Source organism: Squalius cephalus, assembly GCF_949319135.1.
Source record: "Squalius cephalus genome assembly, chromosome: 19".
In the NCBI taxonomy this organism is placed as follows: Eukaryota; Metazoa; Chordata; class Actinopteri; order Cypriniformes; family Leuciscidae; genus Squalius; species Squalius cephalus.
In genome coordinates this window covers 11466742-11487054 of record NC_137140.1, presented here as the reverse complement: position 1 = coordinate 11487054, position 20313 = coordinate 11466742, and the positions used below count along the sequence as shown (strand labels likewise).

Here is a 20313-nt window from a genome sequence, read left to right as displayed (position 1 = left end):
ATAGGGTTTCAGCACTTCGTGCTTGAACCCCTAAAAATCAGTACAATTACAATAGGGTTTCAGCACTTCGTGCTTGAACCCCTAAAAATCAGGGCAATTACAATAGGGTTTCAGCACTTCGTGCTTGAACCCCTAACAAGCTTATGACCCTCAGGTTGAACAGACAGGCTGTCAATTCATAAAGTAATCAGCTGTTTACTTACAAATAATTAACATACTGAACTCTCTATGAAGCCTCTCCTCCAATGACATCCATTTAAAAAGACAACCTGTTCTTAATCCTAAGGCATCTGATCATGAAAATTATACCACCAAATATCATGCCGTGATGACAAAATTATACTGCAGCACTATAATTTTATGATAATACAATTTCCATGCCCTTTCCATCAGCATATTATTGCATATGTTTCTCACTGCATGCAGTGGGTTTACCAATAAAGATGTCAGAGGCAAACTGGTGTACCAAAGTGATACTCATTGTTTTTTGGCTAATGTTAAAGGCTCTGATAGCAATGACATCCAAAGTGATAGAATGTAATCATAACCTGCCAAAATTAGTATACATACAAGCATATTATATTTATTACATCTGATGCCTGCTCTGAAGACACTTCAAAAAGACAGTTGTTTTAGTTCTGTGTAAATGAAAAGAGGTATCAGAGCAACCTGAAACTTTTGGTTATGATAGATTTATATTTTTATAATTGATATACTTTATGTATTTAAAATAACATTCATTTCATAACATTATGCAATTATTGTGTATAGATGTTTACTACATTTGGGCAACATAAAAACACGTTAATGAACAATGTCAGACCCTGGAGTATCTCATTATTCATAGTTGTTATATTAATTAATTAAATTTGACAACAAAATACATTTTATAAGGTTATTATAAAAATGCCCTTATAAAGGTAAACCAATGCTCCATGGAAATAATTTTCAGGGGGGCAAATATTACCCCTTAATGCAAAAGTTAATTTCTGACCCTGCCCAAAACAGGTCAGGATTTCTTCCTGCGCCCCAATCCAACATGTTTGTCTTGTGGAAATGGAAGTTGAGACAACGATATTTAGAACACACTTAAAGAAAAACTGTTTTATTGGAATCCTCATAATGTAATATAATTGCATGCACAAAAACCAAGCAAATTTACAATTGAAACAAGTTACCATGCAAAAAAATATGGTAAAATAAGAAAAACTACCATTTTATAAAATATGCAAGATTATATAAATGAGAACAATGAAAGAGTTTAACAATCAAGAGATGTTTTCAAAAACTGTCAATCAATAAAAGCATTAACAGTCCTCTATACAGAATGATAAAAATCTGTATTTAGTATTCAGTGTCGTAGTTTTGGAGTAAAAAAAAATACACTCAAATGTTGAATCAGGTTTCCCTAGTCTGCCACTGCAATGCTACTTTTATGACCACTCAAATGTTTAAACATTAAAGGTTCAACCAAATAAAACGTTATTATAAGGTGTCATTTGTTAACATTAGTTATACTGTACCTACAGGCCAATTTGAACATTTACATACTCTTTTCAAAACTGTTAAACTTAAGTTCAAATCCTAACAGACAGAAGACGGAAATTTGCTAAATTTTACAGTAATACTATATATTATATTACGAACTATATTATTATTATATATTATATTATTATATATAACTATATTACGAATCTAAAAAATAAAATACTATCAAAACAATTAGATGTAGATGAACACACAGTGTTAGTCTTACAATTTTATTACTAAGTATCTATACAAAAGGGGAAAACTTGGAATAATTTTGTACTGTAAACACAGATAATGTAATGTAACTTAGTGAATTACAAACAGTTATGAGTGTCAGTGTTTTTTTTTTTTTTTAATAAATTTTACAAAAGAAAAGGTGTAATGCTCTTGTTTTCAGTGTTTATAGGTCATTGTTTTATGAGTGGCAAAAAAATTTATAAAAATTGTTTAACTAAATTCTGTAGTAAATTTTTCCTTACTTAATGCATTAAATAAAACATTGCCAGTGGCCAATATATTTGATTACACTTATTAATCTTAACAAACAATGTAAACAAATACAACTTCTGATTTAAAAAAAATTATAAGTAAATGTTGAAATTAACCTCAATAAATGCTGTGGAAGTATTGGTTATTCTTAATTCCATGTTAAATAATGTAGTTAACTAATGTTAACAAATTAAACCTTATTGTAAAGTGTTACCACATAAACTGTAATTACATGCATAAGTCATAGTATTAGTCAATACATAGTCAATTGTAATAGCTTCTAATCATTGCAGTGGTCACATATTGTGCAAATAAAAAAATCAACCCTGAGTCTCATTAATCCAAGTATTAAATTCAGTTATTTAGTGCAATAGAGTACTACTGGAATTCTGGCAGCAGATTTTTAAAGCATAATATGTTTTAATGGAATTCCAACAACATGCAACATTCACAGATTTAGCAATGACAGCATTACAGCATATTTTAAAATGCATACATTTTTAATAAGCTTTACTAATTTGTCATGCAGTATTTAGTAATTTCGTTGCCAATTGTGCATATAGATTTTAAAGTGGCTTTCTTTATATCTGTATATTGGCTACATGAGGTCATCTGATTGAAATATTAAAATGAAGCTGGTCCATCACGGGCATAGATTATAGCAGTTTGTCAGAACAGTCTGCTGCCAAAACTGTTTTATTCCTTAAGTGCACTTGACTGTTTTTTTTTTTTTTTTTTTTTTTTTGACATGTCCCATCTGTATAACAGTCAAGATCTACAGGAAAATGATAAAGTATGTAAATGTTCTTAGATGTATGCAAACATTTAGAATATTCATTCAACATTTCAGAATACATTTTCTTTAGGAAAAATAATTAACAACTATACAAGTCAGGAGAAAAAAAACTACCATCTAAATCATAGTTTAATAAAAGTGATTCTTGAAATGTCTTTAAAATTATGTGAATTACAGCTGATGTCCACAGTAACAAACTAACAAGTTTAGTTTACTGTACTCATGAACACCTAGACAAAACAGTCATTTTTAGTAGAGTTGCTCTCCATTTAATGACATTGCATAGTTTTAGTTTTTGAGAAAGTGATGGAATACCAGGAACCAAGTTTCTGAAAAGAAAAAAGCAGTTTTCAGATTAGTTTGCATTTAAATCCAGTGTGATGAGTGTGCTCAGATAATGGAAAATGAGCTCATATTTATGTACAGTCTGTAAGTTTGTAAAACTTTTAATTTAATAGAAACAACTTCAAGCAGACAATTTTCAAAGAACCATCTCTTTAAAGAATTTTTTTTTTTTTAGTGTCCCGCATCGAGAACTGAGCAGAATTATGTCAGCAATTGAAGCGTTCACACGCACATTCTTTCCTGCAAAATTACTGTTTAGAGATAATGTGTTAACAGAACCTTTTGAGAATACTGGTAAATCAGTTCTGGCTATTTCTACACTGTTTACAGCGTAGGCATTCAACCTTAGGTCTTCAAAAGTAAATCTTTTCATTGTGTCTCTTCGGAAGACTTGGATTACTCCATTCATATGAATTACTTTTACTGCGTCTTCATGAACTTTTTGATGCCTGAAATATTTGGCTTTGGACGATGACAGTGACAAATGACAAATGATGACAGAATATTACAAATATCTTCATTTTTGTGTTTCAAACATGAATAAAAGTCTTGTGGATTTAAAATGACGTGGGTCATTAAATGATGACAGAATTTTTCATAGAATGTGATCCACATAATTATGTGTGATGTACATCAACTGAATAGGTATACTATTAACAATGATAATAGCTTCATTTATTGTGTCTGTGTGAGTGTCATTTGTATGAGTTGTTGTAGTTTTGTAAACTTACTTGGAAAGAACATCCGGCCCCCAGATTCTGATATTTTGTGGTTTTCGTTTAAGACCAGCAGGTTTTAGAGGCTAGTGCGGAGCCAAGTTTTCAACACCAGAACTGCCTTTTTCTGCAGTACAACAGGAAAAGGTTCATTGCTGTGCTGCTAGTTCCCATTAATCATACTCATGAAGTTATGAAATTCACAATGAAAGGACTGTTGTGTCAATCGAAATTCAAACTGAAATTTTGGCTGCAGAATCTGTTTGAGTTGTCTTGATTTTAGTCTTTCCTATATCATTCTATCAGATCCAAGCACCATGTGGTCTCTGAGCTCTCCGATTGGCTTTGAAGTCCTGCACTGGATCCACTAGACCTGCTCTCTGATATCTCACCCTCTTCGCCCAGCCTTTGATTACCCAGTAGGCACTCCTCACTGGTGTGCTCTATCTCAGATGACTCCCCAAGAGAACAGTGAACACCCGATTCCTTTGGAGAAGGTGGAGAATTCTCTGGTAGGAAAGTGGAAGGAACCACATTTTGGTTCTGATTGAGGGCCACTTCTGGAGTCCTGTTCACCTCACCCAGGGTTGGAGTGGAGTAGGAAAACGCTGGTTCTGTGGAAAGGTGTAGGTGTGAATATGAGCTAGGTGTGACCTTGCAGGCCAAAGAGGAACCTCCCAAGTTTTGTGAAAGAAATGGATGCAAAACAGGCTGCGATTGGCTGATATTGGCATGAGCTCCAGCACAAACGCCCAGTGATAAGCCCTCTGCTCGGGGGCCTTCTCCAGGTTTTGGCCCATGGGTTCCTGGGCTGATGCTAAGGAGAGTGGAGCCAGTGGAGAAGTGATGGTGGCCGGTTGAGGAATGGATGGAGCTCCAGTCATGGGAACAGGGGTCATTTGCTGTGACGGGACAGTGCTGATTAGACTCATGCTGGTGAAAGTGTCCCTGTTTCTCAGTGTGCTGAGCAAAACCAGATCCACCTGCACATACCAGAGACACTTTTTAATCAAATGATGCCAAAGATTGTGTAAAGTCTCTTTACAAAGTAAACTTGTGTAGAGAAATGCAAATGGTTTATTCAATGAAAAAACGAAAACTATACAGAGTTTTTGGTCATACCACCAGCTCTGCTATGACTCCATGATGTGGACCCCAGGTGACTCTCAGGGACAACATGGTCTTTGTGCTGCATGTGGATGCTGGAACCCAAGATGTAGGCCGGAGACAAACTGACAGAAGAATTGGACATCATGTGGACTCCATAGGGATAGGAAGACATAGGAGCTGAGTAATGACGAACGGCCATCTGTGCTTGCAGCAGGTGCATTATGTGATGCAGATCCTTTGTTAGAATTGACACTTCCTCTTTCAGATTGCCCATCTGGAGAGAGTTATAGAGTAATTGTATTAAAATATATTAAAAAGTAGTACATTGAAATGGTATTTGAGGGTGTCGTGTAATATTTTCATGAACTGTTGGATTGATCTGGCATCTGTTGGACGATCATCTGTTGGGTCATCATTTACACTCAAGTTTTTCCCAAACCTGTAAGAAATTCTTTTTTACTGCTGAACACAAAAGAAGATATTTTGAAAAATATGACCAAACAGTTGATGGGCCCCATTGACTTCCATAGGGGAAAAAAATACTATGGAAGTCAATGTAGCTAATCAACTGTTTGGTTACCGACATTCTCCAAAATATCTTTTCAGCAGAAGAAATTCATACAGGTTTGGAGCAACTTGAGAGTGAGTAAAGGATGGCAGAAAATATTTGGGTGAACTATCCCTTTAACTTCAATTGTTAATATAATAATGTTTGTAACCTAATGTGTGTACTTGAATGCACCTCATGCCAATTCCGATTACTGAGCTTATAAACGTTTTAGAAGGATTTAATATCTGAGTTTAAGAATGATAGAATGTCACTGTACCTTCTTGTTGAGTTGGGTAATGGTCTCTCTCACTTCTTTTGTCTCCTGAAGCAGTGAAGCATTCACCTGACCAGACCCTGAAATAAAACAAAGAAGCAATGACCCAAATGATCTATGTTACTTAGATACTAAGATTAAATATATCCTTACCGTCCAGTGTCTTACTACCCAATGATGTTTTGGTAGTTTTGTCCTCCACATTGAAATGAAATGCATGTCCGTTGTCCTCTATACCATCTACAACTCTATAAAAAGCCATACAGTCAGTTACAGAGTCGTTTATGTACAAATATCAATTGTACAAAAACTGTACATTTCTTTAAATTGACTCAATAAAATGCAATTATTGATTAAAACTGACTCAAACATGCCTTTAATTTTCAACCTTAAGTACCTTAAGAACCAGAGTTGCCCAACCCTGATCTAATACCATTAAATTCCCCATCAAATCAGAGTTAGAGTTTTATGTCTTTATGCGGATGTTGAGCAACTTGTAGCAGATATGCATATTTAAAATGTACAGTCTATCACTTTCTCCTCACTTCAGTTTTTGAGCTTCAGAGCTATGGCATGAATGCCAAAAATGTTGCTTCTTTTTTTTTAAATAGGAAATACTTCAACACAGGAAAGAGAAATGCATTCATCAAACCATTTAATGGGGTCTTTAAGATGATGTAATACAGTTTTTACAGTTGGACCCATTTCTCAGTACTTAAGTCACTCTTCACACAGCACAACATCAGTCAAGTCAAGTCACATTTATTTATATAGGCCTAGCGCTTTTTACAATACAGATTGTTTCAAAGCAGCTTTACAGAGATAACAGGAACATAATGCAAAAAAGTTTGTTTCCAGAAGAAAATACCATCACAGTCCAGCTTAGGTAAGTTCAGTGATGTTTCATTTTTGTTTTTTAAAAAAAGTTATTAATTTAGTTAATTTATATAGCCGCTCTGGAGTAAACCGTGATGTCATTGTCCAGCTCAGTTCAGTTCTTGTATAATGGTGTCAATGCAGGCAGATCAATATTATTGTTGAATATTAAATTAAATGTTCAATTTAATGTCCCAAACTAACCAAGCCAATCAGTCCATGTGGGCTAAACTGTGGACAATTTTCCATTGCTTTGACCCAAAATATATTTAATAACTACATATTTCAAATGACATGAATTCATTTCTCACTTAGACACAACTACCACCAAAACTCTTATTTACCACAGGCACGTTTACATGCTTAAACTCAAGTTCAAAATACAAAACTGAGCAAGACTACCATATTGAAATATATGAAACTATTAAATATATAAAATTAAAAATTAAATACCATTAAAGCAATTAGCTGAACACGTACATGGTTGTTAGTCTTTCAATTTCATTACCATCTATAAAAAAGGTGACAACTTCGGAATAATTTGGACTGTAATGTAAACATGGATCACGTAACACACTGCAGTGAATTACAAACAATAGATAGGTGTCATTTTGTAAAGGCATTTTACAAAAGAAAGCATTGCATAATGGTTTATGAACCTGTTCGTGTTTAAGGCATTGTTTTATGAGTAACAAAGTATGTTTGTTTGTTGACAACCTTTGCAAGTGTAATGGAAGAATGACTTAATTTGAGACATGAATGAAGTGTTTTGGTGGTTTTAGTGCATTTTGGATGTGAAATTTACTGCTGTGTCAAACTGAAATTTGGTAAGGAAAACTGAGTTTTGAAAAAGTGATCTAAGTATTGAGAAATGTTGTAAAAATCTGTAAATCTTAAGACTGTCTGTTACCTTGGACTAAGATCTGGTGGTCCAAAGCAGTTGAAAGTGGGGATGAGCAGTTTGGCAGGTTTGCGTCCTGTACCTTCAGAATCTGTCTGTGTCCTATGGCTGGGTTTAGGTGTAGATGAGGGAGGATGGGTTTGTTTCTGTTCTTTGGTCTGTGGTTTAGGGGAGGGGTTTGGACTCCAACCCCTGACAGGTGAACGGCAATGTCTCAGGGCATTGAATTGCAGTAACTCCTCCCCTAAAAGGTTACTCAAGGATGTACGTCGCACTGGGCTGCCCAGATTTGGCAGAAGAAGATTCCGGCATGTATTGGAAGAAGGTGGGATGTGGAAGTACTTGTTTGCATCATCAGCCTTTTCTACAATGGATGGATGCTTATTCTCAGTTGATGCACAGGAATCTGGGTAGTTCTGCGGCAGGGAGAAGACAAAGAAAGGACAACAGTGGTTACATTTTTTTTAAAGTTTAAAATTTTTCATGCCCTATTTTTATCTGCCAGTAAAATAAAGAAACGCTTAGTATTTTAATGTGATATTGGTATGACTATGACCAGAATATGTGGCAAAAGCTTTTTTTTTTATTATTTCTTCTCTTTTTCTTTGTATTCTGCTGTAACAATATGAAAAAGACAACAGATACTGTGAAGACTGCTGAATCGTTTTCTCCCCAAACCTTCACTCATGTTTCTCTCCTGGTTTGTTTTCACACGGGTGCTTTAAAAGGTAATTTTCAAATAGCTATTAGCATTATTTACTGAAATGTTTCTAAAGCATTTATCTGTCAAAATGAGGGAAAGCACTTTGAAATATCCATCAGTTCCAATTAATTCACGTTTTTGATTAGCGGAATAAAACACGTTACATTAGACTTACATGTTACTACAGTAATACTTAACACTCATATGAGATTTTGCTTTTTATTCATGGTCTCCTAAAAAATAATTTGTTAATACTATTACGCTTAAAATACATTGACTACTTTAAAAAAAATTCTAAAATGATGATAAAATGTTTAAAACATTGAATAAAGTCCATTGGTGTTTCCACCTTTACTGTACTGGTCTGAATTAGCATTTTCAGTAGGACGCTTAAAGGCCTGTTTACACCAACGCACAATTGTATGGAGAGGTGTTCTAATCTCTTTTCCATTCCACTAAGAAAAAAAAACTCCCTAAACAATAAGATTTGCTCTTTTGGTCATAGAGCCTGTTACATAAAGACTGGGCACTCACAAACAGACTATTTTGTGACAGTGACAGTGAATATGCAAGTAAATGAATCATTTTTTTTAATGTTTTTTATATGACAGATTTGATTATGATAATTATGACTATGTATGTAAGTATGTGTGTTAGGGATCGTAGCCATACCTCAGTCTCACTGCCCTCTCTCAGATTATATGTGAGGTTACAGTGGATGTCGGTAGTGAAGATGCTGGCATACTCAGGATATAGTTCAAGAACATCACTTAAACCTTTCACACTGATGTACTGCAGGTCACAATATGTCAGTGCCTTCACATCTGCATTTGTCTTGATCACATGATTCTGACTTGGCAGGTCTGAGCCAATCAGATCTCCTTTTCCTGTAATGACATCAACGACATCAATGACATCGATTCCATATCAATCTAATGTTTAATTTTTTTTATCTATGTATAATACTGTAGTTGTTAAAAGGATGTTTTGGGTTCAACATACTTTTTACAGTAACGCACTTACAAAGGAACTCTAAAGGGCAAGGTATTGCACTAGAATACACTACACATTGTTTTAAAAGTATAACATGACATAGACTTACATTTAACATTAAACCACTTCTGTACACTAAACACTAAATTACACTAAACTATATAGACCATTAATCCCACTACTAGAAGTATATTTCTGACTGTACAGCTTAAACAACACACATTTTTATACAAAATAATTACTCCTAACGTAACTGGTCCTACTCCCACCACTACCAACGGGATTCGAAACAGTGTCAGCATGGGAGGTGGGCGTGCTAACAAAGACGCTTAATTTGCCAATTGGCCTCGTAATCATCCCCATATGAACTGATTGACTTCATCACTCTGTCTCCTCTGGTGTGTGGTGGGCGTTCTGGTGTAATTATGGCTGCCGTCACATCATCTAGGTGGATGCTGCACATTGGTGGTGGTTGAGGAGATTCCCCATTCCATGTAACGCCCTTTGAGTGCCAAGAAAAGCATTATATAAATGTAACAAATTATTATTACTAGCTTGACTCCGTTACACTCAACCCTCTAAACCTTACTTCCATCCAAGTCACAGCACCAATTTAACTGGTCCAACTTGCACCGCTCCGAGTGGGATTCAAGCAGAGTCACCACCATGGGAGGTGGGTGTGCTAACAAGGATGCTAAAGGCCACAGGATCTAATCCCTGCTACAATTTCGGCAATCCTATAAGATCATTACATCACACTGTACAACATGGATCTAATAAAGTTGGGTACGACATGCATGTATGTAGACTGTACGGTGATGACACCTATTCAATCGTAGGCTATGAGTTAGTATAGAAGAATAAAACGTCATCAGCATGCACTAGTGGTAAACAAATAGAGCAAGATGAATCGCACTTTGGCAATTGTGGTTTTTATGTGCGCTGAAAAAAAGTAAGTGAAAAGGAGAATATGGACGCAGTCATGGCTAGGGAAAAGAGGCCAACATGGAGCTTGAGGTTATAGTTTTGTCGCTTGATCAACAGAATTTCATGTTGCATTTTTATTGGCTAGTCAGTAGATGTAGGTCGTAGCAGCAAACACACTGGGAGATGATCATGCTAAATTTATGACACTGTCAGAAAATTATTGCAGGCTATCTTTGGTCGCAAGACCGTGACAACGGCCATCTTTGAACCTCTCTCAATGTACGACGTAGGACAACCGTCTAGGAGCCACGACCACAGAAATCACCACGATTGGTCATCTTTCATCTGGGACTGATTAAAATCGTACAATGTGTACTGGACCTAACTTCAGTCGCGACTTGCCAGTGCACCTCTTGAGACTAGGGGAGTGAGGTTTACTTGCACAGCTTTTTACTAGCTGGCCTCCGTTACACTAAGACTTCTAATGTAGGTAAGCTTGATTTTAATTTGCTTTCACAAACTGGAGAACAGTTGAAAGTGGTGTTGTGGTAATTGACAGCATGTCACACATGCTGTACATTGATTCTGAAACATTCCTTCAATATACTGTTTATTAGTACTATTACACTGTGCCAGTTGCATTAGTAAATCAGGTGTAGTGTTCAGAAGGAAAGTCAATATAGAATGTAGAAAAAACAAGTAAAAAGGTAACAAAGCATCAAAGAAATGTTACAAACCCAAAGTGTGTTACAAACCCAGAATAGCCAAGACCATGTTGTCCTTTAGAACCTCCAGTGACCCAGAACAGACAAAGTAGTTGGCCTGCAATGCGTCCCCCTGTCTGATGAGATATTCTCCCGGCGTACAGAAAGAGGTTTTGATGTGAAGGGAGAGAGAGCGCAGGCAACCCCTACTAGCACCCTCAAACACAGGCAGTTGCAGGATGTCTTTGTTTAAGTGCATGGCTATGTCAGCACGTAACTCATCAGGAAAGTCACGCAAGAGCTGCAGAAAAGACAGAAAACCTCCTTTACCATTGTTTGAAAAGAATTATATAAAACAAAACTTTGATGTTGTTTTTTTATGTTGGTTCAGAGTTCCTCTGGTTGGAGAATGCATTAAAATATTCCTGTCACAAATCCATCTCAGAGCGCCTACTAAACCCCCTCTCCCCCTCCCCCCCAAAAATACAGGAAAGCTTGTAAGGCTTGCAATGCCCCATTTGAGTGAGAGCTCATTCAAAAGATATGGGCAACATCTGCCTGATAGTGGGCTGAGCTTCACCAAACATGCCTCCAGGTACAGTACTCTTAAACTCAGTTACAAGGGAACGAAGCTTTGCCTAAGCTGGCCACATTACAGTGCTTGAATGTTTGTATCGAGCATATCACTCTCTGTCCTTCAGTCGAAAGTACCTGTTCCCCACCACTTTCTATAGATCACAGCTACTGATGCAATGTCTTGATCTGAATTTCTAAAGAGTTCATGAACACAAAATGAGCACTTCATCATATGCTGCATGGCCGTGGATTAGTATGACTGACATCCAATGCTAGGAACCCTAATTACCTAACACAAATTTATTATTAGGAAATTTAAGAGACATGTGTAGATTTTAAATAAGTATATTTAGCTGTTTATAAGAAGAAATGTGTTCAAAATGTAAAAAAAAAAAAAAGAAAGGAAAAAATATATCTCTGCATAGATAAAACCAAGGACATTCTCACCTCATTGACATCAATGCCATTATTCACAGACCAGGTGGTCTGGAAATATTCCAGCATGCGTTGTTTCAGCTGCCGGGGCAGCCGGTGAACACGAATGAAGTCCTTCAGATCTTTCATGCGCGTGTGATATTGTGAGCGACGTGAGTACATGCGCTGGATGATGGCTGTCACATTCCCAAACACCACAGCGTGCATGAGAGCTGTGTTAGAGAAAGAACCAATATGATTTATGATCTAGAAAATTAGCGACAAGGTCATTAAACAGGCTAATGTAAAAAATGTAATGTTAAACATGCAAACATGTACAATACTATGAAAAAAGTCAGTGATCCTGTTTTTGGCTGTTATTAGGAGGTTCTGGCTGCGGATGATTTTATGTTCACATGGTGAAAATTATTGTGTTAATTGTGTTCAGTTTGTGCGGATCAAGGGTCATGAAACACTCAATTACATTTTCAGAGATGTTAACAAAGATGTTTGTGTTACATCATAGAAGACAATGTTAGGATCTGTTCATTTTTTAAATAGATATAAAATCCTAAATCTCGATTAAAGTGGTTAATTGTGGGATTTTTTTATTTTCATCTTTTTCTTTCGTAGAGTTTAAAATCTACGAAAGATGTGTCTCATTTTGAAGACTGTATGCTCTTCTTCAATGAGACATCCTAAATAATCTATGCGGCTGACAAATTCTACCTCTGTATGATCATGAGACACAGCAAACACGTCAATGTCACAGGATGTGACGTTTTGAAGCACTGTATACTTCAATGATACGTCTGTGTCTTATAACTAATCGTGAGACTGAATGTCCTTATCCTGAGAAGACATTTTCGCAATTATACATGATAGCCTGTGGCGCTTTCCTATGACTGGCACTTTAGATCATGTACAGCAGCTGAGAGATGCATTCATGGGTTTCAAGTAAATAGTATTTGTTTCCGCTGTCTAAGACTTCAAGATGATTGCATGCATGGCTTTCCCCGCAGTCATTGTTCCCATGTAATTGATTACATTTCAGTGTGTCAATGCATTCTCTGGCATGAATGCAATTCATCCATAAGTGTAACCAGTCTTTAAAACTCCTTGAGAATAACATTGCACTGACACTGCAAACGGCATAAACCTACTGTTTGGATATTCAACTTAGTGTTTTGTGAAAAACTGTAAAATAGTGTTAAATGAAGTGTTTTCTGTTACACTTTAGGATAACGGTCAGTAATATGGAAACAATATTAACTAATCAGTAATAGCCAATTAGTTGCCTACTGCATAGTTACCTATTAATGACAGACCATTATTGAAAGTGTTGCTGTGTTTAAGCAATTCACGAGTTCACATCTACATATAATTATTACGGTAAAGGTTATGCGTATTTGGCGTGCTGTCCGGGTGGAGGGCTCCGAGCTCGGAATTTCTGCCCGAACCCAGAGTACTCCCCCCGTTGGTAAGAGTAGATGGGACTAGAAGTGAGGAGATGGAACTAAAAGTGAGGAGATGGGGTGGAGGTGGGATGCTGAAAAACTGTCAATGAACAGAGGTGGGTTCTGCTGTTATTTCTATTGTCCTGAGTTGATTACTGATTGATCTCCACTTGTGCTAATGGGTTAATTATCTGCACCTGCTCCTCCCGAACCTTGTTAATAAAACATCATTTGTCAAATACTGTAAAAATGGAGCAGCATGTTGTGATGGAACAGAATGAGGTATTCCAAAGAGCTACTTCCACGAATGAAATTGAATAGAATTCTGAGGAGGAATTCTGTTACTGCTTACCTCCAATGAGCATAGTACAAACAGAAAAGATCTTCTCAGCATCAGTGTTGGCACACACATTGCCAAAGCCCACACTGGTCAGACTGCTCAAGGTGAAATACAGAGAGGCGATGTAGGCACTGCGAACTGAAGGACCACCAACTGTACTGTTCAGATAGGGCTTGTCTAAACGTCTGCCCAACTCATGCAGCCAACCTGACGTAAAGAAAGAAACAAATGTTAAACTGCATGTCAGCACTGCACAATCTGGCCAAAAACTCATATGGCAATTATTTTGTAAAACAGAATATTGTGATCTCCAGAATGTGGAACAAAGAGAACACACTCTGCCCTGTCAGTAGAAATAGTTGCTTTTTAAGGGTGTTCAATCTTTACAAAAGTAAAGTAAGAGTAAACTATTTACAATAATCAACCAAGACAATTTTCAGTAACCAGGAAGGTCAGAGTTAAAAAATGCTCTATGCATTCACATTATAATGGTGATTATGATGTATTATAATTTATTGTGCAGTACATTACTAAAATTTCAATACTATTTACTTCTCATATTTACATACTTATGCTTCTCATTACAAATGTGCTAAAAATGCTCTATTCACAAAATTGTTGGAACAATATAAATGGTAAAAATTAACCTGGCATGTTGCGTACCCAAATTCATGTTATAAGTGCAGAGATGGGGCTTGTGTGGGACAGAATGTACTGTGAACTGAACTACTTGTTGTGGGACACAGAAACTTGTTGTTTCAAGCCAGAAGACATCTCATGTGCATAAAGTCCCCAATGGCGTGAGGGCAGACACAGCTCTAAGGCACTCTTCCCTAGCGTTGCCACAAACCACAAACTGATGAATAGCTTGCATGTGCTCGACTGTGAAATGCGCATATATAGTCACTGAGAAGAGTTGGACATCTTACAGTTGTATTTACAATCTTTAAGACCTAAACTGTGGAAAGCTTTCCATTGGTTTGGCACAAATTGCATTCAATAATTACATCTTTCAAATTATGTGAAATATTTTCTCTCTCTGACACAACCACCACCAAACCTAAAGTTACAGTACAGTACCTACAGACCAATTTGCACATTTAAATACTCATTTCAAAACTGGTAAGCATAATACAAATCTAAATAAGACAACATTTTAGTGCATTTAGGATGTGAAATTTACTGCTGTACCAAGCTGAAAGTTGGAAAGGAAAACTGTGTGAGGAGTTTTGAAAAAGTGACCCAAGTATCGAAAAATATGTCCTCGAAATGGTAAAAATCTGTAAAAAGAGACTGTTCCCATGGTTGACATTGAGACACAAAATGGGTGGATAGTTGAGTAAAAGGCCCCTATGTTTACATAGCAGAGCCTGTGGAACTGTGGAATTTTCAACCAATGGTCAAGGAAGTTCAGAACATGAACGCTGCTCAATGTGCACTTTGAGTGAATTAGCATTTTAGTGCTTCTGGTTGCATCATCTTATATTCAGTGGGTTTTTGAATGGGTTTTTGGTTAAATGCATGAAATAAGGTCTGTGGTTAACACACATTCAAGATATCACACATTTTAATGTCCAACATAAAATACATTCGTAATATCCAACTCATGGTTTTTAAAACTTTTACTTGTCTTTAAGAAGGCAGTTGAACAAGTGTCTAAATGGTACTACAGAGGTTGTAGGAACATTAAATGACAGGTAGCCTACACTCACAGCTTTTGCAGCCTCATTGTGTTTTTAATCACGCTCTTGCAAAACTATTTTAATTCAAATATTTCAGGGAAATGTTTTTTAAGTAAAAACTTGAACATGTACAGTGATTTTTGTATAACTAATGGTCCAATACATTATTACGGAACGTTTACAGAACATAAAGTTTACTGTGCACAAACAACCGAAGTGTGTGCCCAGAAAGCCACACTACTTGAAAACTGCATTGAATTCTCTTTCATGTCTTCTTGAGCTCAAACTGACGAATTCACACAAAATTATGTAAAAACACCCATCTTGGAGAGTATACTAGTAAAGATAATTGCTTATGAATTGAATGTAAACAGTTGAGATAAAAAACATAATAAATCTGCTGCAGGGCTTTTAATGTTAATCATACAACAAATAACAAAAAAATCTTTTGTAACTTTAATAAAGATTCATCTATATTTAATTCATACAGTGAAGACTATGCAGTGTTATTTTACATTTGACAACTTTATTTAAATTCTGTAGCAGAAAATTATGATATTTCACTGGTATCAAAAAATTTTAACCACTGACCCAACCAGGTCAGAAAAAGTGCTATCAGTGCATCCCTGGTAAGAATTATAGACTTGGTCACAGAGCATATTTTTATAGTCGAAAAGACACTGTAAAAATAGGAAAGAGATAGGTGACAATTCATATAAAAGTTAAGTCCAGGTTAAGCCGTGTCCCTGCCTGTTATATATATATATATATATATATACTGTACAAACAATAAAAGTAATGAAACTGTGGCTGACTTCTCTGACTTACTTTGTCAGGCAAAAATGATAATATTTAATACCTTATACTGTAAATTTTGGGCCTGTAAGAGCAATGTCTATCAACAGCTGTAAACCTCTGTAAATCCCTCCACACTGTTTGCAATAGCCAGTGCCAATCTGATTGGGTGGCATTATGCAAATTCTGGGAATCAGGGGCACAGAAATGGGCTGTTTTTGTCATGTTTAGATGGCTTTATTAGACTTGTTCTGATTGAGTGTTTTTTCTATTTAAACATCCCATATAGTGATCAGAGTTTGTGAATATCTCACCAATGTCCCAGACTCCATTGGAATTGATCTCCATCTCTTTGCGCCCAATGATGTACCAGATGCAGGCCATCCAGTGAGCCAGCAGAGCGAACATCGACATGAGCAGTGTAAGCACCATGGCGCTGTACTGCGAATACCTGTCCAACTTCTGCAGCAGTCTTAACAGACGCAACAATCGCACAGTTTTCAGCAGGTGCACTAGAGATGTCTTGAACAAGCACAAACATGTGGTGTGTCAGTAGCCTATATAAAAATTGATAACTTGTAATCACATATTTTGATGTTATTATAAAAAATGGAATGTCATGATAATTGAATATGGCAATCATTCTGTACCATGGCATATATAAGTAGATCATGGTACCACCACACATTTTTGTAAAGGACCTCTGGAGATTTCATTTGAATCATCATACCTTATCCTTTCTACTATTTTAAATAGCCATATGATTCTTACAATAGTTTCTACAATCACACATGTGAACAAAATAGTTAATACAAATTAGTTTCTACAATCACACATTGGAACTTACAACAGTAACGTTAAATGCATAGAGAAGGTCAAAGGGCAGCGCGGCCACCAGATCCACAAAGAACCACGTGGTAGCATAATGTAGACAGATGGAGCGAGGCTCGTACACCACCTGCCCTGATTGACTCACGTAAGTGGTGCGGAAGTTAATAATGATGTCTGAAAGAGAAGGCAGGTTAATGACTTTTGCTTGGAAGTCTCATTTTAGAAGTCACATTTTATAAAAAAAATAATTCTCTTTCGAGGCATTTTTTTGCCAATATATCCCTGATAAAGATAGATAGATAGATAGATAGATAGATAGATAGATAGATAGATAGATAGATAGATAGATAGATAGATAGATAGATAGATAGATAGATAGATAGATAGATAGATAGATAGATAGATAGATAGATAGATAGATAGATAGATAGATTGGGAAAACAATTGGGAAAACAATTGGATCATCATATGTTCAAGTTTTTGCATCATATTCTTAGTATGATAAATATAAAATATAGCCCAACACACCTGCAAGACAAACTCATATATATATATATATAACTTAATATACTGGTGATGACTGCAGTTTGATGTGCTGATGGTACACCATCTGATGCTACAAGGTCACTCAAATGTTCTATAGTTCAGATTCTTGCTTTAGTAAACTCACCCAGAATAAAAAGCATTTCCACTGCTATGTCGCTAACTATGGTGCTCCTGCCTGCAGTCTCCAGATCGCTGTACGGAGTGAAACACACATTGTACGGCACGGTCACAGCAACATAGAATGTAGCCAGCAGAATCATCCAATCCCACAATGCCTTGGACACACTGTAATGCAGCAGGATGAATCGAGACTTCTGGACTGCTGCCACTTTGTACTCAGGCAGGGACGGTTTTTCAAATATATCCTGAGGAGAGAAAGAAAGCCACAGCTGAGCTCATATCTCAACGTCTTCAAGGCAGCTGTGAGATTAAATGAGCAAATAAGGAGTTTTTCTGAAGTCTCTTGCTTCTCATGTGTTTCTCCTGAGAAAGTTTGTTGATACCACATTCTCTTTTATAATGCATATATGCAGTATATACTTGAAAATATGAAAGCATTATCAAATATTTTAACGCAAGTATACTTTTTGTGGCATCTTTCTTTTTTGCCTGTATAGACTTCTTATGAAGTCACTTGATTATTATTCAGCAGTTAATCTCTAAATATCCTGTTCAAATGTCACAAAAATTACATACTGCCATACTGCCTTAGAAAATTCTCAACAGTAAGTAACTTTGACCTTTGGAGAAATAGAGAAGCAGAACTGACAGAATAATCTTATTCATTAAAGAACAAGAAACCACATTGGTAACACTTTCTATGAAGCCTGTATTTATAATGCATTATTAAGGGTTTTCTTAATGCATTATAATACATACATAATGCCTTAACAACCTTATAACATGTTGTACCATCTGATAAATAATCATACCAACTGTTACAATACATTATTATAATACTTATTTGTGGTTATTACTTTTAAGACTACAATGGTAACATCAGATGAAGCCTGCATTTGTGGTTATAATATTAAAACACCCAATGAACATAATATTTTACCACTTAAGTTATAATGGATTATATATCCCATAGTCTCATATCTTGACATTGTTTACTTAAGATCTGCACAGTATCATACTACATCTCATGAATGCTCTTTCACTGCTTAAAGTAAAGTGACAAAAACTGTCTTCTTTTAAACATCTAAAAAGCTTTATAATGTGGTCATAATATTTATAAGTGGTCTTTTGTCTGCTTTAAAGCTGCAGTCCGTAACTTTTTTGGATTAAAACTTATCCAAAATACATTTTTGAGCAAGTACATAACCAGCCAGTGTTCAGAACTATCTGCTTCCCTTAGCTCGATTCAAAACGGTAAGCTTGTAATAATGTTTTTAATTCCTGTGGTAGGCTACTGGTGGATTTCCGCAGGAAATTCGAGCATGTCTTTGCGTCATTACGTCACACATAAGGTATCTCGGCTAGTAGGCTATATTGCGTGTGAGGATGTTGGAGGTGGAGATTTATAGACTTTTCTCACAGCACTTGATATAATTAAACTTATCAATTTGATGGCGGATCCAGAAAGGTTCAAACGACAATCACCAGTAACAACTGGAGATTCACTCGTTGTAAAATGCAAAAGACTTCGGACTTTGTGGTGGCTACAGAAAAAAAGAGACTGCAACCGGGCCCATGCGAAAACAAGGATAATATCGGAAGGGCATTAAATGTAGTCACACAGTGCTGATGTTGTTAACATTAACAATTTGAGAACAAAGTATAATTTGCACGGTTTGACGTGATAAGATAAGCGATCGTTAGATTTAATCAGCGCGATTTACTGCAATGCTTTTTTCCCTTAGTTGGTCAGAACAAAAGTGGATGTTACTTACTTTATCAGATGACATTTTACAGTGAAAATTCTTATGTTGGTCATACTTCCAAAAAGTAGAATCGTGATTCCGAATGACAGTATCCACACCAGCGCGGCGACTGACAGCCGCACATTCTCCTCAAAACATTGGATTCATCCGCGCTGTGCAGTGCCGAGGCAAAACCCACGTAAAGTTGATAATTCCGTGAATAACGTACTCGGTTACCTAACGTAACCTCGGTTCTCTCTAGAGGAGGGAACGAGTATTGCGTAAGTTGCTTACGCTACGGGTAAAGTCATCTTTTCTCGAGATCTGAAGCCAAAAATTATCCTTAATTTTGTATTTATTGTCAACGCAGTGCGGCAGCCAGCAGACCATGGCAGGCTGTATAAGCGTGCTCATTGGCTGACCTGCGGCAACTGCAGCAGCCTATCGGTGAGCCCTGCGTGACGTCACGCCAAATGAGGGCGCTTTGCGCCCTTCACGCGTCACAGCCCGCCAGAATGGGTGTGGCTAGCGTGTATAAAGGAAGGGCTCACAGGCTGGAAATCTGGTTTTCATAGACTGAAGCGAATAAGCTTGTGGCGCGACATGGCAGGTTACGCAATACTCGTTCCCTCTTCTAGAGAGAACAGAGGTTACGTTAGGTAACCGAGTACGTTCTCTTACGAGAGGTTCTCTCATATTGCGTAAGTTGCTTACGCTACGGGAACCCCTTGTCAACGCCGTGCGCGCCGAGCATCCCAGGGGAGCCCGGGGAACACAACATGCGGGAACAGGCGGCCAGCAACGCGGGCCAGCACATGTAATAAGCACTTCATAGAAATACAGAGCGGCTCTGCCGGTCTATGTATAATGTGTGGGGAAAGGCGGCCAGCAGC

The 20313-nt window shown here is 36.8% G+C and overlaps 1 protein-coding gene across 1 annotated transcript in view; it reads right to left on the bottom strand.

Annotated features, from left to right (window-relative positions):
• Positions 1 to 2764: 2764 nt before the first annotated feature.
• The window catches only part of kcnh4b (potassium voltage-gated channel, subfamily H (eag-related), member 4b), a 52115-nt gene continuing 34566 nt past the window's right edge, over positions 2765 to 20313 (bottom strand). Inside the window, exons 5-17 of the mRNA XM_079850722.1 lie at positions 17680 to 17920; positions 17026 to 17183; positions 16493 to 16700; positions 13714 to 13908; positions 11938 to 12137; positions 10966 to 11215; positions 8963 to 9177; positions 7597 to 8003; positions 5964 to 6058; positions 5814 to 5890; positions 4999 to 5260; positions 3892 to 4859; positions 2765 to 3144 (exon numbers count right to left, since the gene is read on the bottom strand). Of these exons, the coding sequence (XP_079706848.1) occupies positions 4171 to 4859; positions 4999 to 5260; positions 5814 to 5890; positions 5964 to 6058; positions 7597 to 8003; positions 8963 to 9177; positions 10966 to 11215; positions 11938 to 12137; positions 13714 to 13908; positions 16493 to 16700; positions 17026 to 17183; positions 17680 to 17920 (2997 nt within the window). The 3' untranslated portion in view covers positions 2765 to 3144; positions 3892 to 4170. The remainder of the gene's footprint in view (positions 3145 to 3891; positions 4860 to 4998; positions 5261 to 5813; positions 5891 to 5963; positions 6059 to 7596; positions 8004 to 8962; positions 9178 to 10965; positions 11216 to 11937; positions 12138 to 13713; positions 13909 to 16492; positions 16701 to 17025; positions 17184 to 17679; positions 17921 to 20313) is intronic.